This window comes from Mastigoproctus giganteus, chromosome 7 (assembly GCF_048544385.1).
Source record: "Mastigoproctus giganteus isolate SK-2022 chromosome 7, ASM4854438v1, whole genome shotgun sequence".
In the NCBI taxonomy this organism is placed as follows: domain Eukaryota; kingdom Metazoa; phylum Arthropoda; class Arachnida; order Uropygi; family Thelyphonidae; genus Mastigoproctus; species Mastigoproctus giganteus.
The window spans coordinates 17,810,813-17,833,956 of NC_143581.1; the positions used below are offsets into that span (position 1 = coordinate 17,810,813).

At 40.9% G+C, this 23,144-nt stretch overlaps 1 protein-coding gene across 3 annotated transcripts in view; it reads left to right on the top strand.

Annotated features, from left to right (window-relative positions):
- The window catches only part of LOC150082590 (katanin p80 WD40 repeat-containing subunit B1-like), a 300,395-nt gene extending 277,529 nt beyond the window's left edge, over positions 1–22,866 (top strand). For all 3 annotated transcript variants that reach the window (XM_090377540.1, XM_090377538.1, XM_090377539.1), the window contains 2 exons: positions 4,072–4,188; positions 21,694–22,866. In XM_090377540.1, the coding sequence (XP_090233666.1) occupies positions 4,072–4,188; positions 21,694–21,826 (250 nt within the window). In that variant the 3' untranslated portion in view covers positions 21,827–22,866. The remainder of the gene's footprint in view (positions 1–4,071; positions 4,189–21,693) is intronic.
- Positions 22,867–23,144: the final 278 nt, after the last annotated feature.

The window sequence follows — 23,144 nt, forward strand, 5'->3', positions numbered from 1 at the left end:
TTAAAAAGCAAATTTACGAATTAAGAAACCAATTTAAAATAAATAAGATAAAAAAAATATTAATATAAAATATATATATTACAATAATACAGTTTTGCACAACTTGAACTTTTTATTGCTGTAAAAATACCTCAGGAACGTGGGTTTTTCATCCTGCAAAACAAGCCATGAAATAAACACAAATGAAACTCTGCTTCGGTACCAACAACCTAACTGAGATTTGATTTCGGAATAATAGTAGGCTTATAAAACTGGATTTACTTGTATTTATAAATTGCATGGGAGTTGGATTAATTTATTAGGATTCTACGAGTATTTCGAAATCTAAATAATCCGCTTTTTTTTGGAGATATCCACAGAATTTGATATATTTAAATCCTTGTTTTGGGTTTTGCACAACTTGAACTTTTTATTGCTGTAAAAATACCTCAGGAACTTGGGTTTTTCATCCTGCAAAACAAGCTAAGATTTGCATTGATTTGAAAAAATTGGTCTCCAAACCAAAAAATACCTGCGTATGAATTTTATACGTAGAAAAAAGGGGATTCGGTATGATTTGTGAGATAGCTACTTCTAATAATAATCCAGTTCGCTTAACCTCTTGGCAAATCCCTTATCGATTGTGATATTAAAACTGAAGGAATGCCATGGAAATTAATTTTGATTAATTGCTTTCAAACGACCTAGAAAAAGGAGATATTTTTAGAATAAATTTCTAATAAAACAGTTTCCTTTAAAGGGAACAGTCTGAGTTCGGGGTGCAGGTTTATACATGTTTATTATTCCTTTGGTTTACTCTTTGGTCTAATGCTATGTATGTTTATCACATAAAACTCGCAAACTTCGCGAACATCCTGAACGATAAGATGAAGAGTTCTCATAAATAAAACTACCGTATTTTCCGGACGATAAGACACATCGGGCCATAAGACACGCCCACTTTTTTAGAAAGCAAATTATGGTAAAAAATATTTTATTGCATGTATTTCACACACAAATTCACAAGCACTCGCTAAACAGCCGACCGGGCTAGCCGGGTGGGTAAAGTGCCTGCCTGACAACCCAACGGTCGCGGGTTCGAATCCCACCTCGGGCTTGGATCGGAGTAAAATGCAAAAACCTTGGGAGGTGCATTTTAAAAAGAGAGAAAAAAAAAAAAAAACTCACTAAACAAAATATCAGAAAACGAAGCTTTTATTCATGTATAACGCCAATAACCCGTCTTAACTACTGTCACGCTTATCATTACCGATGAGGACATCACCGCGTGCACCTAGCACACCTTCAGACCATAACGCTGAGGGAATTTTAGGTGATATTTTACAGGAGAACAGTTCGTCTTATGGTTCGGAAAATACGGTATTTGTCGTGTATTATATTATTTTTTTATTTTTAATAAGACTAGTTTTATCTCTGTTTCACGTGTTCCTCCCTTTAATGCCATTCACATTTCACTAGCTGTTTCCTTCTTTACTATTTATGCAAATATTTCAGGCAGTAAATAATTTTTATTTAACTAAGATGGCTTATTTTAGAGCAGATTTGTTGAATTTAAGTGTAAAGAAATAGTTATCGAAATAACTCGAAACAGAAAAACCGGGACCTATTCTGATCCCATTTTATAACAAATTTCTCACAAGTAACTCTATCTAAAGATTGATTAATTCTTAGCATTAACCCTTTGAGTTTAGGCTTAAATTTTGGCAATGAACATCCAACACGATAATCAAACTACTATTATTTTGCCAATGTGTGCAGACTATTACAGCTTGCCTGCTCAGTGCCAATTTTTCAGCACGCGGCCAGTTTATCGTGTGCACGATTTGTGTCGTTTGAATTACAGGGTTGAGAATTAGCGACCGTAAATCTCTGTCACGGGTAATTCCAGAAATAATTTTCTAATGCATTATGTTTCCACCAGGTGCTTACTTGCCTTTCTATCACAGTTGAATTTGTAATTACTGAGGTTTCGTTTTAATTGCGTCTTTGAAGTTCATTAGCTTAGCATAATCCGTTTTGAAATACACTGCCCTACCATTAATATCCGAACGCTCTTACGTTGATACTTGGTCATGTCCTACCCAATCACTACATGTCAGGCCCAACTATAAATATATTCGTAGGCCTTCGAGGAGACAGTAATATGATTGTGAATGCAACATGCCGCAATCGGTCTGTACGTGGTATTTCAACGGCACCGAAGATTCCTAGGGCAACTACTGGTGATGTGATCTGAAAATGGAAGCGGAGTGGTGCTGATACCGTCATGAAACGACTCGGAAAACACTCCGAATCTGATAGAAATCCCTACAAAGAATCGTCCGCTTGGAACGTAGGTCGACGTTGTCGCAGTACACACGCACTCTGTCAGTACCAGTACAGGAGGCTTATAAAACTAAATTTACTTGTATGTTTAACATGGATGGGAGTTGGATTGAATTATTAGGATTCTACGAGTATTTCGAAATCTAAATAATCCGATTTTATTATTATTTAATTATTTTCATGTCCACAGAATTCATGATATATTTAAACCGTTGTTTGGATTTTGTTTAATATTTCAAAGGTCAGTGCTAAGATTTGCATTAATTTAAGAAAATTGGTCTCCAAATCGTGGGAGAAGCCACAACTCCTCCTCCCGAATGCCAGACGCTGTCTAGCTTGGTGTAAGATCCACCATTCTTGGACCGTAGATTAGCGGAAAGCTGTTCTTTGAAGTGACAAGTTGCCATAGGCTACCGGTCTGACGGTTGTGTCTGGGTGTGGTGGATGCTCGAAGAAAGCTACCTGCGGAACTGTGTCCTCCCGACAGAGAAGTTGGGAGGAGGCAGCTTGGCAGAAACCATTGGTTTCTGTGGACAAAACCATGAATGCTGAGGTCTGTCTAGCCGTTCTGGACAGCAGGCGCTTCTATGCTACAGTAGCACTTCAAAGAAAGACCCATAGCAGCAGGATCACGCTCCATGTCGTACTGCTCAAGTTGTGACAAACTAGTTTAAAGACACGAACGTCGAAAAGTTGGAGTTCTAGCCCAGAATCCTGACCTCAATCCTATAGAGAACCAGTAGGATGGAAAAGAAAAAACCGACTGAGTGTTCCATGGAGACCAGAGGTTGTCATAAAGGCTAAAGGTTTCAGCAAAATTTATTAGTTTTCTTGTAAATAAAGTTATTTGTAACTATCCAGGTGTCCGATATTTAATGGTAAGACAGTGTAGGTTTTTGTCTCCCTTGACGAGTTATTGATTACCCTACATTTTCTGGTTATACCTTTTAAGAACTCCAAATAGAACTTTGCACCGCCAATTCTCAGGGCTGTTTTAGGACTATTTGAGAATTTATTCGTTCATTTACTATAAAAATAAATTGGCGTATGAAGATATTGTAGTAAAAGCGGTTCTTCTAAGAACTGCATGAAAACACTAGGTGTTATTCCACTGAGATAAATTGGATCATTCTTTGATCTGGCAAGTCCTGATATTGATAAGGATATTGTATAAAGGAATGTTAATTGGGAGTTCATGTTTCCCAGTAAAACAACGAGGGGTCTTCCTCCACCCCTCTGTCTGAGTTATTGAATTAATAAAAATAATCACGGATCATGGTATGCTTTCTTTTTATGAAAAAATAAAATTTTTGCTTGATGTAGATGAAACCTGTAACGATTTTGAGTTACTGTTAGATGAATGCGTTGAGCGATTATGCATTTCGTTTTGATTTCCGCAATGTTTGAGGAAATCAAAGGAACTTGATTCTTCTGAAAGTTATTTTGATGTAGATAGTTTCTTTATGTTGTACAGAAGTCCTAGAAAGTCCCGAGTAAATTCCTTTAACTGTTTTTATTAAGAATTCTTTACTACATTGCAACTACAGAATTATCGTATTCGTGGAAAATTGGAACCACCTGTTGAGAAATTAGTCACGATTAAGTTCATTGGGGAATTTTTTATTTTTTTCTTCATCCAGAGGGGGCTGCACCAAAAGGATGATTGGTTTTTGTGAATGTGAGCGCCTGTACTTTATTTCCATGTTTTATTATTTAGATGCTGTCTTTTTCCCTCTCTTTCTTTAGGTACATGGCAGTTGGCTGTTCTTCCCTCAAGCTAATTCTCAAGAATTTTGCTTCTGTGATAAAGACAAACATCACTGCTCCTCCCGGTGTAGGCGTGGACATCACACGTGAAGAAAGGTGAGTGATTGTAGTGGTCTTATAAAAGTAAGGTGAGAGAGAGAGATGATTTCCTTGGTGTGCTTGCTGGAGTCTTCTAACTGAAACTCAATCCATCACCCCTTCCTCTCAGCAAGTTAATTAGCACTGACGGCCGGAAGTGATATAATTAGGCAGACGGAAATTACGAAGTTATATGATATGAGCGTCTGATAGTTCACCTCCACAAGACGGATCGTTGAAGGGTTCTAAACTGTCCACTGAGTGAGATGCATCCTGCAGATTGGGACATAAGCTTATACATGCACGTGATTTTCTCATTACTCTTGTACCTGACGAACGGGAAGGTCGGATCAGCCCATCAGACTTATTCTGTTCATGGGAAACCTTGCCTCATGTACATTTCCCATTCAGCTTAGCAAAGGGTCAGGACAGCACTGCACCTTGGCAAGGGTGGCAGATATTGATGAGCTGTCGGGACGAAGACTGTAGTGCATGTAGGTGGCGTTTTCAGGGTCACGACTCGCTGACATCTTTGCATAAGATGAAGTAATTACGTTTGCGTTCGTAATGAAGTGGTGACATTACTACATAACCTCAAAAAAAAAAATAAATAAATAAATAAAAAAAAATACATGGAATTGTTCAGTCATTCCATCCCTGACTACAGAACATCTGCTACACGTTTTTTTTACTAGCCCCCCCCTCTCTCCCCTCCCCCTTTTTTATTGTTTTTGTCCCATCTTGAACAACGGGATTTACTCACAGCAGGGTTGACACTTTCCCTAAGTCGACCAAGCTCATTTGCTTTCTGTTTTCAAGTGCTAAGTGGAGCGATGTTAAATGATTACCTAGTCGAGAATTTATTTAGCGTTTTGGCATCCGTTTCCTGCCCCTTGTGGGTAGAACAGTTGGTGTAATCGCCGTTCTCCCCACATCAGGTGTAAAAGACCCGAGTTCGGATCCCATCAATAACGCGACGGATTTTTATGGGTCTTTTTCACAACGTGGCCGAGTTAATTGGTTTCAGGCGAGGGAGCCGACCGGGCTAGCCGAGTGGGTAAAGTACCTGCCCGGCAACCCAAAGGTCGCGGGTTCGATTCCCGCCTCGGGCTTGGATCAAAGTACTGCAAAAACCTTGGGAGGTGCAATATGGCCACAGAAGCCGATGCGCCAAGAACTACCAAATCAAAAAAAAAAAAAAAAATCAGGCGAGGGTGGCATGGTTTTTCATACAGCAAATCGACTACAGGACACACGCAGTCGACAGACATTATATACGGCGCAATATGGTCCAGGTTTCTGATTCGCCTAAAACCCGACATCCAACCAATCCGTTTCTTGAATTGCAAATTCAATAGAATTGTAGCTGGTAATGCAGACTCCAGTTAGTTAGTTTATACCTGAACAGTACCTTGTGTTCTGCTCAAGTATAGTGTAGCTAGCCAGTCACAAAATCCAATGGTTCAGTTTTTCTGGCGTTAATTTAAAACCTCTTAAGGAGAGATTGCGGGTGGGGAAAAAGCTCATACTCGTGTAAGGAGTCTGCCAGCTGAAGGAGCAGATTCGAACCGACGCTGTGCATAACCTATTGCCACGGACTGAATGTTGGTGTAATCACCGTCCACAAGGAAATTCCTCAGGCACAAATGATTAACGAACGTTGCCTTGTAGGAGAGGTTGGTAATTTTATCTTCCTCACTATTAAAATTAGTTAAATTAGCATCAGTTTGATCTCAAAATAGCTAACAGTATCATGAAGCGGCAAGTTAAAATTTCTGTTCCGAAAGGGCTCTTTCATAGCTGGACCTTTTTGCATCTTGAAACTGGTGTCTTTCAGCAAGATTGATGATCAACCGACAGGTCCTAAGAATACAGCTGTTACGAACGTTGGTTCTCTTAGTGGCCTGTTTAATTCTCTGTAACTCATTCACATATACCTGAGCGAGTTACGGGAATCAAGTCCCCTCAGGGGAATAGTTTCCTTGGTTTTCGCTCCCTGTGCGTTCGTAGTTTCTTACGATGGAAACTCCGGATTCTCATTTTACACAGCAAAAACAACCTCTACAACGCATGCAATTTACAAACAGTAGGCTAACGCATGGTACATTTTCTGTAATCCAAAACAGTTAACCATCCCGATGAGCACGGTCTTCGGGATAGGCAACGCTGGAGCCACCCACTTTTTCATGTTGCTATTTTCCACGGGAGCAGCTGAAGCCGAGTGCGATTTATTATTGGAGAGGTAACGAGCTCTTTGCACCGCTACTTGTATTGCGCGCGCGCACACATACACACACACACAACCATGCTCTTCAAACGGTCCGGGTCTGGGTGGACTGGTTCCACATCAAGACCGGTAGCTCTTATTAAAGTGTCCGTGTTCTGCATGCAGGCCGACTCTATTCCCACGTATGCGGTCGGTCCCGAGCCCCGCTCCGCTGTTCTGTCTGCGACCCACGTCCTCGGCGTTGCTTCCTTCGCTGTTCACCCAAAATTATGTCTGCGGCGCTACCTTGAAATTACCACATCCGCTCGTGAATTGACGTCATTAACAAGCCATTTCTGTGATAGATTGCGAAGCTAAATGGCTGCACGACTACAAATTAATTTCCCTGTGTTAGGGCTGCGTGCTTACCTGGACTTACACGAACACGTCTAATCACTTCTGGCTTGTGGCGTCGGGTCGGCGGACCCACCAGGGCTACCAACGGCCTGGACTACGGCACAGGTGCCCAAAGGGAGTTATTGCGATGTCCTTCGACACGTCATGCACCTGACACACGCTGCCCAAGGTGTGATAATGTCTTTTAAGACATCGCAGGTCGCTGATCTCATCACCTACCAATACTCTTGGGTCGTTTTATTTCTTTCAACGGACCACATCTTGCAGTCTTCATTTCATGAAATCTGTCCACCTACTTGGAGTGCATCTGATCTGCAGCTCACGATGATGGGTAGTTAATACAGGTTGAGAACGCTATAAAAGCATCGACTTCGATTTTAAGGACAGTAAATATTAAGAACGAACGGCCAGGGAAAATTGCCGGATTTCCACAACGTGCCATCTGTCTTGCCAACTAAAACAGACACACGTGTCTGTTTTTTTTCTTCAGTTCGAACCTCACCGCAGAACATCTAGGCGCTAATCAGGTATACATTATGTTCACAATACCAGTATGCGCATTAAACACTGTTAATGACTTTGAGTTCAGTTCCACAATTATCAGATTCATTAGAAATGTTATAGGGTATCTTAAAATACCGTTATGATTGGACTAAGTTCAATAGTCTAATTGAACTACCGTCTAATTAAGCTTTGCTATTGAACTTATCAAATTCATTTAATAACACATCACCATGTTTCGTTGTGGTAACTGTCCCGAGTATAAACGCATAATTTATTTAATTATGCTAGTGAATTAGAGGGCGGACCTCATGGCCACGTCGAACATATTGTGGATATATCTCGTCACTGGGTTGTTCTAGTCTTCCCAGTGCTTACCCACCAATGAGACTCCAAGTAAAGTCGAAACTGGCTACCTGGGTAGTGACATAAACCTTAAATAAATAGCAGTTTACTTCTCCATTGGTGCATTGCTTTTTTAGGCACGTTAGTGTGCATGCGTAATGCTCCTATTGTCTTCACCATGTCCGTTCGTCTGCATGTGGTCCTCATGGGTAGAACAGTTAGTTTAATCATCGGCCTCCCCACACGAGGTGGAAACGACCAGAGTTCGAATCCCGTCAGTGACGCGAGGAATTTTATGGAGCCTCTTTTCACGACGTGGTTGAGTCTCGTGAGAGGGTAGCATGATTCTTTCTCTCGGAAACTCGGATTTTCATCCAGCAAATCGACCACAGATCACGCAATTTACAGACATATTGCTGATGCGCCTAAAACCCTATAACAACAATCGTCTGCGTGTAATAACTGGCTTCCTAGTGGGTTGAGTTTATTATGAAATTGTATATTTGGGATTTTTAGAAAAATTTGTCGGGCCATCCCTAATTTCACTAAAATCGGGTCAATAGAAATACGGAAATTATTATTTTCATACATATCACCTAGTCGGTCCATATACAGTATGTTGTAGCTGGCTAAAGTAATTGATATTACGTTTTGCCATCCGCTGGTTGGAGGTTTGAGAAGGCGATACGGCGGATGTGCAGAAACGAAATTTTCTGGTTCGCGCGTATAAGTCGTTGCTTCCCTCCCTTAAATTGTGAATTATAATTCTTGGAATTATAATTAATTATTACTACCTGCTAACGCGCCTGAAATGCAACGCACTGCCTTTATTAACTAATTTGTTATTTAATGCTGAATTAGTGCAATACCAAAGAAACTCGTGGACAAGTGCCACCACAGTATGAGATCTGTGCACTAAGTAGCAAATATAGTTTGCTAATTGCTACGTACAGATTGAGGTACAGTATAAAATATTATTGTCCGTCTTGTACAATAATACTGTATTTATTTACTTACTAAGGCTGAAAGAACAGAAAACTAGAAAATAGCAATGCGTTGTGTACAAATAATGAAAAAATAATAAGAATTCTCCTAAGGGCTGGTATATTTATTTAATAGGGTCACCCGGAAAGTTACTTCAACTACCCATGTGTATTGTGTCTGTAAATTGCGTGTGTGCTCTTGTTGATTTGCCTGTTTTGTTGAACGAAAAATCTCACTGTCTACGCCTGAGTTCGACTAACTCAGCCACGAGTGAAAAAAAATGCTCATAAAAGTACCTCGCTTCATCGACGGGATTCGAACCCGGGCCTTTTATACCGGTGTGGGGAGGACGATGACGATACTACTGTCCTACCCGCCCAGACCCCTAAGGGCTGGTCTGGCATAGTAATGTATACATGAAAACATACATTGCCACGGACATATGATGAGTGTCCTTGAAGTAGGAGTTAAAGGTGAGGTTATTCGCCGGTAGTACCAGGACCTGATATTGCATGACTTCAACTTGAAAACAATTGGCCATTATTCTCCTGTTGTGGACGTTGTCTCTCTGCAGATCAGCCTCCTCAGGTTGATAATTCCAAAATTAATCTGGGATAACCTAGCCTAGAATTAAAAAGGAGCATAACAATCGAAAATACGACGGGCAGTAGCGTACAAATGCGAGGTATGGCAACATGGCCAGCGATAGTTTCGGGTGCTTTTCTCTTAAGGAATGCAGTGTGAACTCCGGTTGCTTCATAGCTACCTTTACATCTGGATAGTATTAGCTGTATAGTTCAAAGAAGTCCATGCTTTTGTTGCACCAGCCAAAAATAAAATAAACCACCATATTGATTCCCTCCTCGCTTATTCAGCTGGACTTTGAATTTCTCCAAGGTGTAGTCTTCAAACCCCCATGGATGCTGGCTAAAGATAACTTCCTACCATTCAATCTAAATTTTCTCTCCCCCACCATAATTTGAATTTGATTAATGTCCCCCTAGTCCTGGAATCATAGCAGCGAAAATTTCATCCTCATTCATTTTAGTTATTCCTCTCGGAGCCTTATAGACCTCAATTACGTTCCCTTTAAGGTACCTATTTGTTGCCCACATATTCGAAGTCTTTCCTCGTATGGACCAGGCGCATTTCCCGCCTTTGGACTCTTTTCAAGAAGCTCGATGTCTTTTATTATGTGTGGTTTCCATACTCGGACACAGTGTTCTAAGTGCGTTCCGTCTTGTACAGTGGGATTTTGACTTCCCTGTCTGTACAAGCATATATGTTCGATAAATCATCAACATGACGCCATGGGTCTTCCTTGACGCCTGCTCGGAGAATTTCACGTCCGCCCGTATCGTAACTTCCAAATCCTTCTGTTCCTCTACTATTTTTAATTCAGTTCCACCAAGTGGTTAAAGTTAATTTTGGATTGCTGTTCCCAAGTGTAAGACCTTGCAACTAAAACATATCCCGTTCCTAAAGGGTGGTCGTTCCTAAAGTCTGTCCAGGTCATCCTGAAGAAGCGCTGCTTGACGCTGATCATTAATCGCTCTTCCGATCTTGACATCATCTACAATTTTTATTCACGCTGCGATTCTTTCCTAGATCCAGCTTATGAAGTAACCTCTCACGAGGGACTAAGTCAAATTCTTTTCTAAAATCGAAATCAAGAATGTCGAAATAAATTTCCTGCATCCAGCTCATGAGTGACTCTGTCAAAATAGCACATTTTCCTTTTATAAAACCGTGCTGAGTTCCCCCCCCCCTTCGGAATGCCATTTCTACTGAAATGACCCGGTATTGCATTTTTTTTTCTCACTGCCGCCATCATTTTCCCTACCACTGACGGCAGTCTCCGATCAGTAGTTACCCACTTCACTCTTAGAATCGCCTTTATGTATTAGTTCTCCAATCCAAGGGATACCGTCATAATTAACCTTTAATGGATCAATTCACTCTTTTGCCGCCTCTTGAAATTATTGGATATATGGACATAATGGACACTCCAGATACATGTATGAGTAAAGGTTGTGATACAAATTGAATGAGATGAAATCTAGTAAAACCTAATATTTACCAATTTGCTTTGGTAAAAGTTCTAAACTTTTCCATTATGGCTGAAGTACAAAGTACAGCACAGTATGTTAGCTTTAAAAAATAGAGAATATTTTGTGTAGTCAATTCTGCGGGGGGATAGTAGATATATTCCCCTATGTCCTTGTTTAAAATTTGAACGCACTGTCCAATTATTACGTTTCCGATTTTTGAACAAGGGCATAGGGAGAATATATTCCCTGTCCCCAAAAGATCGTTGGTAACAATGCGAAAAGGGAAGCAATGATAATTTCCTGGTTCATTCACTTTTGTGATTTTTAAATAAGGGTATATGAGGAGGAATACACTGCCCTACCATTAATATCCGCACACCTCTCCATGGATGGGGAAACAGGTCCTATGCATGCAACACGTCACAGAACCTGCTATAAATATGCACACTGGGCTTCGAACAGACAATTGCAAAAGTGGGCATGCCAGATGACACGTTCAACAGAATTGCCTCAACAGATCACATCAACAAATGCTATACGCCGATTAACATGGTGTAAGGAACGCAAACCTGGACTGTAGAGCAGTGGAAAACAATTCTATAGACAAAACGAGTCGAGGTTCGCACTCTACCAGTCTGATGGCCATTCCTGGGTGTGGCGAATTCCAGGGGAACAATTCGTTCCTGATTGTATCCTCCCAAAAATGAAGTTTGGTGGAGGCAGTGTCATGGTTTGCTTAGGACCCATTAGTCGTTATCGGCAAAACCATGAATGCTGTACAATACCAGGACATTACTGGACGATTTTATGCACTTCCAACATTATGGAAATACTTCGGGGAAGGTCCATACCTGTATCAGCAAGACAACGCGCCATGCCATACTGCTCGGGTCGTAACAGAGTGATTTGAAGACATGGGTGTGGAAAAGTTGGATTGGCCAGCCCAGAGAGGGGTGATCTGATCCCCATCGAGCATCTTTGGGATGTATTGGATCGTCGGGTACGTGCACGTCGTGATCGCCCAAAGAACAAGGCCGAGTGGAGGAACATATCATCTGACATTTATAAAAAGCTGGTTGAGAGTATGCCGCGAAGATTGAAGGCCGTCATAAAAGCAAAAGGTTTCAGCACAAAATATTAAATGACACAATAAAAGCTTTTTTGTCTAAAGGCAGGTGTCCGGATATTAATGGTAGGGCAGGGTATATCTCCTATCGCTGAAAGGTTACCCGTGTTATATATTCCGACTGATTGGTCTTCAAACAAATGCGTTTGTTTAAAAATCGGAAAAGTTAATGAGCTATTGATATGGAAGATTTGGCATATCAGAGCGGTAAAAATCCGAATTAACGCGAATTGTTAAATCCTATGATTTATGAAGATCCAGACTTTTCAACTCTTGATACTGCAAATCCGCATCTAATCACTCAGGCAGAATTGAACGATTTGGTCAGAAATTTGGACCTCTCCAAAACCAAGGTTCAATTACTAGGATGACGACTTCAGTAGTGGAATTATCTTGAAAAGGGTGTGTCAAGGTGGTTTTTGTAGGAAGAGGCAATCTAACATAACGACCTATTACTCCATTGGATGATGCTTTGCTTTATTGTAACAATGTCCAGGAATTAATGAAAGAGTTAGATCTGGAGCATGTCCTCGAGCACTGAAGGGCTTTTTGATTCATCCAAGGTCAGTTTGAAAGCAATTTTACTCCATAATGGAAATAAGTGTCGATCTATATCATTGGCCCACGCAGTTCGCATGAAGGAAACGTACAAGAACCTACAGGTTCTTTTGCAAAAATTATGCTATCAAGATTACAAATGGAATATCTGTGCCATCCTAAAAGTGTTAGCTTTGCTGACTGTGTTACAAGGTGGATACACTAAATACTGCTTCTTTTTATGCGATTTGGACAGCCGAGTAAAGGATTGCCATCACAGGGTAAAAAAAAAAAGACCAGACCGACCGTTCAGAAACTACACCAGGCCAGAAAAATGTAGCACATCCTCCTTTGGTGGATAAGTCAAATCTGTTACCTCCATTGCACATCAAGTTAGATTTGATAGAAAAAAATATTTGTGAAAGCGATGGACAAAAAAGGATTTCTCTGCTTGAGGAAAAGTTCCCTCGAATCAAGTGAGGCCAAGATAAAAGATGGAATTTTTGTTGGTCCTCAAATCAGACTGCTGTTCCAAGATGAGGAATTCACTAAAAAAAATTAAATGCTACAGAGCTTGGAAGGCATTATTAAACATTTGCCGGAACTGTTAGGCAATGAGAAATCACAAAATTACAGTGAAATTGTGGATGAGCTAATTTTAGCGTACACAGGGTTGGGATGCAACATGTCGTTAAAGCTTCATTTCTTACATTCCCATTTACACTTCTTTTCTGAAAACTTGGGAGCGGTCTTCGATGAACATGGTGAAAGGTTTCACCTAGACATTTCTGAAATGGAAAAAAAGATACCGAGACAAGTAGAGTCCAAATATGTTGAGAGACTATTGTTAGAATATCCGTACGGAAGACACCAATGGGCGATTACAAAAGGCAAAATAAGTTTTGTTATCAGATAAACATTTTTGTAAATAGAATAAGATTAAGACCCATTAGTCAATATTGAGTACTGTATGTAACATTTTCTTAAAATATATGAAATATTTTTTTACCATAAACTTTTAATCCCTCCTGTCTTAAAATTGGTGAGTGTTACAGCAATATGGTTGCCAAATTTGAATTTAGCAATGTTAAATTTACAAGGATCACCCTTATTTTAACAGGAAGCGAAAAAAAGAAGTTTGTTCCCCTGACCAATGATCTACAGATGGCTTTTCATCCAAGTAATCAACAGTGATAATATATTCATGCTCATGTTCGGCTCAATCCATCATTTCTTTATCTCCAGCGTTGTTGTTAAGTCGAGTTCGTGCATCCGACTTGACCGGGTTCACACGGCAAAGCATGTTTTGCTTAATATTCCGAAAGAAGCTTCGACGTGCTCGGTGTAGATTATTAAGAAATGTTTTTCCAGATTTGTAAACTACTTCCCAATTCAGTAACGCACTTGTTTATGACATTATTTAGAAGACTTTTTCTTCATTCGCTGCATTTTTAGCTTTTTTTTTTTTTTTTTTTTTGTGTGGGGTTGGGGAAAGGATTTAACCGTAGGTGATTTTGCGTGCTTGTACGAAAGTCTAAATCCTTCGTGGGCTGTTAAACATTACAGTGCAACACCTCATGTGGACCGTGGCGACTCGGCTATAACGACACCGTGTCAACAGACGGCTGTAAGGCTCATTTGTCATCAGAGTTCCGCGCACGGCAACTTCTCCGACTATGCATCCTCTAATTAACGCACGACACTATTAATTTGAGCCCCTCACGCAATGTAGGCCCCCTTTCGTCTTTTCGGTTGTCACCGCTTGCGGTCCTGACCGCGATCACCCTGGACTCCGCCCTCCAGGTAAATCGCACTGCTGGCGGCACGCCTAATGCTCTGGCATTTTAGCGTAAACCATACAGCCCCACCCGTGGCCAGTCATCTTTGGCCCTTGATCCCGGTGACCTGCGTATAGTTAATCTTCATTCCCGTGTTTAGACTTCAGTGGTTGTTGCGTTAATAACCAGTTGGTGTGGAACTTAACCCTAGCTATGCAGAGATCTGGCCCTCGGAGAGCCCTTTCTTGCCAATTGCTGCCATCACCACAAACCACTCCATCATACGAAACCACAACCTGTGTCAAGTCGCGGTACCATTTTGTCTCTCGACGCTGGCAACATTGTGCCCAGTTTCTTTTACCCTTCCCCCTTCTTGGTGTTTTCTTTTTGCATGTGCCTTACTCGTTTCGCACTTTGTGAACTGTGTCGGCTATGATGTCGGTTGGAAACCTATTGTTAACAAAAGAAATAAACTTGAGTCCCGTTTACGTTTAATGCGCACTGAGCGAGTGCCAGCATAAGTAAAATCAACCGACTCTGCCACTTACGGAAAAATTTAAATAACGCCGCCTTATGGGACAGGGGGGGGAAATACGGTATGTTATGGATTCTAGTCTATACGGTCTAGTAAAACAACATTGTCTAAAATCCGGGGGGGGGGGGATTTCCTTCCTTCCATGACGCCCAGTTCTGTTGCTATCCAGATAAGGACTTGCCTATAATTCTTGATGCATGAGCTGATCCCCGAATTTCTGGCGTATGAAGGATTTGGGGATTTATGGCCTCCTTCTTAACTCAGTTATCCTCGCGAGTAGCACAGTGGATTCGAATTCCCGTCAACAACTGGAAGAATTTCTCAAATCCCCTTCATTCGATGCTGTAGTTGGCGATCTCTAGCGAAGGTGTTAGGGTTTCACTTACGATTATGAAAATACTCTTGTGAGCCGTTAATACCAATTACGAACTATATTGCCTATCAGTAATGCATTGGCGCTTCATAGTCTTAGTTGCTTTGAAACAAAAATCCGTACCCCTCCTATTGTTCAGCTTAGGGTGTTAATTATTTAGGCTCCTATAAGCTTGAGATGGAAAACCAGCGCAATGTTTTATTCATTGGTCAAACGGATAACCCGTTTGACCAATGAATTTATTTATTTATTTTTATTTTTTTAGTACAAGTTTACCGTAGTGAAACTTTCCGAATTTAAGATTATTACTAAACATAATACCACTCTTATACCACGTGAAATTAATAATATAGCTTATTAAGCTATTCGTCTAAACTACTATACATTAAGGTAACGTTTCGTATGCACATCAGGTTTCTGGGAGCATCGGCAAGAGGAGTCTGTCAGCAGCACGGTCTGGTGATGGGTATCGGTAAGATACCTGAAACGTTACCTTAATGTATAGTGTTTAGGCGAATAGCTCAATAAACTATATTATTAATTTCACGTGGTATAAGAGTGGTATTATATTTAGTAATAATCTTAATGGAAAACAGCCACGTAATTTCCCTAACTATATTTTCGAATTTAATTACATTAAAAAGCTGTATTGTGAAACGGGTAGGTTTTTATTATCTTTCTTTTATACATTAAACTAATTTTCCTCCTAGTGATATTTATTCAGCCAATGGGAGAAGAGGGATGCGGTTACGTGGTAATACGTAACAAATTTCCAAAAATGCGTAACACAAGCTGTTTTATCGTAGTCATGCTAGATAAACCTCATGCACTCGCTTTGTTTGTCTAGCATGACCACGCGGTACCATTCTTGATTTTCATATGTAACGTATTTATGTATTCATAGCTGAGGAAAAGACAGTGTCGAAAGCTGCTATAAGTATTTTATTTTCTTTTATCAAAAGAAGCGAGCTCAGCCCCCTAGTTGTTATTATTTCTAGGAAACCGAACTTGTTACTCAGGTTAGGTTTTTCACTGGGTAGATATCTTCGATCGTTGACCATTTTGACATGAATCGCTTATCAGTTAATCGTTTTGATGTACAATTTCATTCGCTGATATAATTTCTTGTCATAAGGCCTCCTCGGTGTACACAGGATATGCTTACGGCCCTGTTCATTGTTCGTATGCCTGGATAGTGGGTTGAGTTTACTAGTTATATGTAAAAAAAAAAATAGCTGGACATACCTGGCTATATAATTAAGACGATATATCGTGCCTTTATCTGTTTTTGATTATAACAATGCTTGACTGTGACACTATTCGTGCCCTAAAGATGGCAGCTGTATTTTTTTAATTTGCACCCACGTTCTGAAGGTTCAGGTATCCCGGATTTTCATCCCGCATATTGAGACATCAAGATTTGATACGGCAATCGCGCAGCCGGACAAGCTCTTTGTTTTCACCTTTCACACCACCAGACCGGAAGTCATTTAATAATAAGCGAATTTTTGTCCGGATATATCCAAACTGCCACAGGGCTTGCGCCAAAAGAGTCTTACAGAGGGAATGCAAAGGTTAACAGACATTGGCAGTTTGAGTGGACCATCCTGAGATCTAGGCGCAGTTCCTAACACTGACAACCAAAACACGGACTGGGTAAAAATGCTGAGAACGTTAAAACGCCAACACACGGAAATGCTGGCAAGCTCAGCGTGTTCTTGGGATTAAAATACCAAACGATCATGCTGTGTAAAATGTATATATACTGCTCGACAAAATTAAAAGAACAAAATGTTTTTCATGAATATTTTATTGTGAACAGTGTCCCAGAAAGCGAATATTTGATATAATAGTCGCCTTGGCATGCAATTCCAAGTATCCAAAAAAATCGATCTACCACCTTACAGCGCAGCACATTGTGCAAATTATTCATGCCTATAAAACACAGGTTGCGACCACATCACTTCATTCCCGGTTTTTGGCTTTCTCAGTGGGATAGCCACATTATTTTATTTAATTTATTTACATTTCCAGTACTCAGGATGGCAAATCATCGTTTAGATAATTTTTTTGAGATGGCGGGCAGTCGCAAGCGGAGGTGGCACGTTAGCTTAATGTGTCACGCAGAGCCTTCTCGGCACTATGGATGCAATTTCAGGAGACGGGAACAAGAAGAGCTGGTCACAGTTGCCCGAGGGCTACATCAACCAGAACAGACCGCTGTCTGACTCTAGGCGGAACCCTACAATGTCTGCCATCAACTGTCTCTTGGCAGTTGATGACAGGTTGCTGCGGCCACAAGGTGAAAACATTTCCACCAGGACTGTGTTAAAAAGGCTCAATTCAAATGAACTCTACGCAAGGAAGTCAGTAGTTTGTATTCCATTAACCCCAGACCTCCGCAGAGCTCGTCGAAACCGGTGCCACGAACTTGTGACTTGGAACCCTGACAAATAGGATACAGTTCTGTTCTCTGATAAGTCCCGTTTTCGCCTGCAAACAGATTATAGAAGTTTAGTTTGGAGACAACGAGGAATGCAGTGCCATCCCTCGAACATCAGAGAAAGGGACACTTATGGTGGATGCGGTGTTCTCGTGTGGGGCGGAATAATAATCAACGGCCATACCCCTCTGCAAATCTTTGATATGGGTACCGAAAACAGATCCTCGAATACTATGTGCGACATTTTAGGGGTGCGCCCAGATTTTATTTTAATGCGCGACAATGCCACTGCACATAGAGCTCAAACGGTGGAGGAATGTGTTGAAACTGATGATATTCAACGACTGCCGTGGCCTCAACTTTTGAATAATTCTCCCAGGAGTGCCAGGGGAGAAATACACTGGCCGAACTTTAAAAAAATAAATAAATAAATAAATAAAAGCGGATGCGAATTAACCATTACGTTTCATTAATAATTTCCGAACACTAAGTTCTTTCTGTTTTCTAGACCGAAACATTGGATAATCTTAACAATCCACACCGGAGGCAGCATTCGAACCCGCAACCGTAAATACGTTTCCAATTGGATCAATCCGTTTGTACGGGTTAACATTTTGGCTTAATGCTGGCAACTCTGGTTCTGTAAAGATTATAGGATAATAACGAATTATCCGTCAATACTTGGCTATATGCATACCCTTCGAAAAGTCGGATTTATGAGGTTTATGACGGGTGTATCCATCTGATGGGGTTAGAATAGTCTGGAAACTGAGCATTCTAGCAACGCCTAGAAAATTCCAGAACTCTCAATCAACAGTCCAACTAATATGAACTGACAGGCCAAAAAACTAAAATGTGAAATAAGTTGTGAACCGAGAGGGTGCCAGATAAAATTGGGCTGCACGTTCGAAATCAGCATTAAAAATAATTTAAATGAAAATCATTTATACGTATACGAGGGACAATCAATAAATATTTACCCTTACCTAGAAATATTGAAGTTAGGGATTTGGAATTGGCTGGAAATTCATCCTTCTCTGTGCGGATGAGGTCTTTCAGGTCTCTTCAATAGAACTCCTCACTCCGATCAGAAAAACTTTCACTTCTTCATTAAATACCTCTAAATCAATAGAATAAGGTGAGTGCCGCTGGGTTTTTTTAAAGCCACACCTGATTGCAAAGGCCACTGTGACAGCAGTCCTGTGAGCAGGGCATTGTCGGATAGCTTTCCGCTTTTCTTCAACTTGATAAACCTCCTTTAACTTTCCCAGGTGGTTTCTGTAGTACTTCCCAATGATGCTGCTGCCCTTTGGGAAGTAATCTGTAGGGATGATATCTTTAAAGGCCCAGAAGACTGACTGGTTGTTAGCAGACAATTGAACCTTGGGAGTTTTTGGTTATTGGCGAAGATGAATGTCTCTATTGTTTGCTCATCTGTTTTGTTCAGCGTCACAGTGATGTACCCAACATTCATCCATCGCCATTATTCAATGAAAACACCATGAATATTCTCTACAAAGCTCCAACAGTTGTGCAGAACATTTTTTTCCCCTCTGGAGCTTTAAGGAGATGTCAACAATCTCGGAGCCCATCGGGCCTTAGCTCTGCAAGTACTAGCTGTTTTACTTTAGCCACAATGGAAAGGTCTGTGGCTGAGATGGGTCTTCCTTCTCCTGGGTCATCGAGTAAACATCGCCCACATCTGAATTGTTTTTTACAATTTTTCAGTCTCGTGATGTATAGCCCTCTCTGTATACATCTTTAACCTCTTTGTTGGTTTTTTATTCATTTCCTTGCAAATGAAATTTTGTAACTGATCGGACCTTAACCTTCTCCAGCGTAATATCAAATCCCTAACTCAAATCTTTGTAGACCACCCCTCATAATGTGATTTTTCTGTTGCAAATGATACTATTATAATGTGGATGTTACAAAAGCCCGGTAGTAATTTTTCATTTGAAGTCTAGGGGAGAAAAAAAATATATAACTTTGAAGCATATTATTCTGAATTTTATATTTTAACGAAAATATAATTTTGACAATTTTTCCAGTGGGTCATTTTTGATTTTTGAAGTTAAAAAAAATCTGCATGAAAGGGGGATGTGCCATCACGCGGAATACAAGATCGGTTGATTTTGGGAACCATGCTACCCTTTTCTGAACACTGGGCGGTCGCCAGCCTCTTCTACTGCACAAAAATATATCTACTCGTAGTCTACCCGGCACTTGTCTACCCAAGGGTAAAGGTCATCTTGGTCTGGTGCTACTTTAAGACAGAAGATGCATATAGCGATAGACACTGTGAGTTGCAGGACAACCCCCACTTGAGAGACTCGTTTGAATTGTTCGAAGTGAGAACTCGTCCCCGTACCGAACCTTCACCGGCATCCGTAATTAGGGACTTTGCGACACTATAGAGAAATTAGCGTAGCGGAACTGTAGAATCAAGTGCTTGCTCGCAGTTCTCATAATTCGAAAATGCGACGCCACTTCCGTCCACCTTGTTACAAGCCGTGTACAGACATGCGCTCCCACCGTAGTTCCCAGTGAGATACCATCTGGCATGACCCCAGTTCAGCTGTGATCGTACGCGTGGAAAAAAAAAAAGGGGAAAAAAAAAAAAGAACATTGTGTGTATGTGGAAGCATACACCGTACAAACACAAGCAGATAGTAACAGGTGCGTTGCCGTAATACGCCAGATGGCATCTGTTTTTGACGCACACCGAATACAGAGTTCATTACGTAGTGTCCCCGCATGACATGTAACGGCCAGAACGGATTTTACCCCTCTCCAAAAAATTAAAATATGTTCCGAAGCCCACTTTTGATGAAAGTCCCAGAGATTTTGTTCAGTGCATAGTTGATTTCAAGTTCATCTAGAATTCTCGGCAAGAGTTAATCTTTTTAACGCTACTGACTACTTTCTCGTAACTTCGATGTGATTGATGGGTCAATAGCTCGACAGTCTTAACGTTATGATGTTCGTCTCGTATTGACCTCTGTCGATGACTGTTCTCAGTCAAAGTCTGTGACAGACTTCTAAGTTTTTTTCTTTAACTTAAAATTTATCAGTAACATTGCATTTTAAATTCTAATTTGAAAAATTAACCACCAATTATCATGTTATAGGTGGCCTGACCTAATTTAAATAAGGTTATGCTACCAAAACAAGATAACTGGACACTTGTATAGACATGCGTTGTCCTATGTACGGCTGCTCCTGAACTTCGCTTCAACTCCGCCACGGTACCCTCGTGGGTAGCATAGTTAGTAGGATCGCGATCCTCCCCACACCGGGTGGAAAAGACCCGAGTTCGAATCCCGTCTATGACGGGAGGAATTTTAATGGGTCTTTTTCACAACGTGGCTGAGTTAGTCGGATTTCAGGCGAGAACAGCATGGTTTTTTCTCCCGGTAAGGTTGGGATTTTCTTCCAGCAAACAGAAAATCGACCTCAGAACACGCAATTTACAGACAATATACACGGAGCAATATGGCCTTAGTTGTTGATGCTCCTACAACAACAACACCTACCATGGTACACTGTGATGATACAGAATTTGAAATGGCCAGAAATTAGTGTAGTGCAGTGCTGTTTGTGTTTGGCCACTTTTGTTTTCCTGTTTATACTCCAGAACGACCACACACGGTCAGAAGAATTCACAAGATCGAAAGAATACAAAAAAAAAAAAAAAATAGCACCATATCACGGATTTGATATTTTAGGTTACCCAAAATAGGATAATCAGTGATTAGCTTTTAATTATGCATTCAAGAAACATAATGTTATGAAATCAGGTTAGGTTATCTAAGGTGGATTTAAGAAAATAATAAAACCTTGGTAGTTTGTCATATTAAGTTTGATTTGCAGTAAGTCGTGATCAGTAAAAACCAACAAAAGATGAACACGATATAGTAAGATTGCAGACTATCGACCTTATCGTACGGTCGGTAGCTACGGAAGGTTATCCTTAGCGGTAAAAAGTCGTCTCTTGCCGGATTCTCTTCAACAGACAAATAGTTCTGGGCACCCTTTTTTCGTGTTAAAATTGTGCACAGCGAACTGTGTATTTTTGTATGTGTCTGTTCTGCGCACGTAAGTATTAGAATAAACTTAAATCTTGCTTAAACTTAATGATTAAGACAGCATAGAAACGAAATTGCAAAGTGTGTTGAATCTGTTTCAAGTTGGTCTTTTGTTTAATGAAGCGTTTGTTTCTTGCAGGTACAACAAGTGCATGAGCTGCTACAATCAGCTGCTGTCCATCCGAGCCTTCCTCCTGAAGAGGCAGACGCTGCAGGGCAAGCTGGGACAGTCGTTCAGGGAACTGCACATCCTCATGCAGAGTCTCGAGTGACAGCCTTCCTTTCCGCTCTCCCGCAACTACTCCGGCTAAAACCACCACCACCACCGCCGCCGCTCATCGGCGGCGTTCAGAGGTCATCGCAGAGCGAAGTCCCGAAAATGCCGTACAGACAACCAACCCTTGCTAACCTCCGGCAACGACGCGTTGCCTCTCACGGCTGCCTTCGATAGACGACTGGAGGAACACGCGGAGACCAAACACAAGGAGACACTCCCAGAGTGACTTGTATTTTTACTTACGGAGCCGTCCTTTTTACTGTGCCATGTGCTGCCACGAGGACACACTTTTTCAGTGGCCATCGGAAAGTTCACCTCGCCCAATGACCTTTTACCGATGACCCCTTTTACGACCTTAACCAACCTTTCTAACCCAGTGTAGCAATAACCGCTTTTCATGCTCGCTTCAATGGGATACCGAAACGTATTAGTTCGCGTGCGCCATGTATCCTACCGGTCTGAACTCCCCCGCTTTTATCGGCAATTACGAACGACCTGTGTTTCGAGCATTCGTTAATGGATGCCGCCCCATCGAAAATTCATTAAAATCGCGAAACAGCGGAAGCTGTGTGTGGCAGTGGAGGAAACCGCCCAATAATGAATTTCTAGTCTGCTTCCGTTTAATGTTAAAAATAAAAGAAAAAATTAAGATATTTCCAGTTAAAATCATGCTTATAATCATGCTCGACTTATTCCGATCACCAATCCAGCAGCTATTTCAAACGTTTCTTATTTTATTTTTTTTACAATTTTAATACATTGCTATATTGTTTTTTTTTTAATAAACAGATTCTCCGCCAGATGGCGATCAGTGGCAACGAATACAAAATCATGTTTAAAAAATAGACGTTATGGACGGTAGGATTTTGCTTGAAACTAACCTTCGGTACCTCACGAATCTTGTAGAAGGAATCGGCAATTGGGAGTCCTGAGTTTTTATTTATTAACCATCGTCTATGAGATGTGTGTGTTCATATTAGGTGCTGCGTCGACAGAATAGCGCATTGCAGTTGAAAATGCTTACTGAATGGGGGGGGGGGGTTACGACTGGAGGAAAAATGCTTCCATGAAATTTTTTTTATTTTCCCTAATTTCGAATTTGCAGATTTTTTTTTTTTTCATACGCGATGTGCCAAATGGGCCAAAATTATAAATCTAATTTCGGCTTTTTGTTACAACTAAAAGAGAATTTTGGTTGATTTTCGAAATAGGTTAGGCGACAGATGAGGCTATTTTGAATTGTCCTCCTCGACTCCGGTCGTGCCCACAGCTGCCATGCCCTTGTCGAATGTGGTTCCCATTCTGTAACTTGT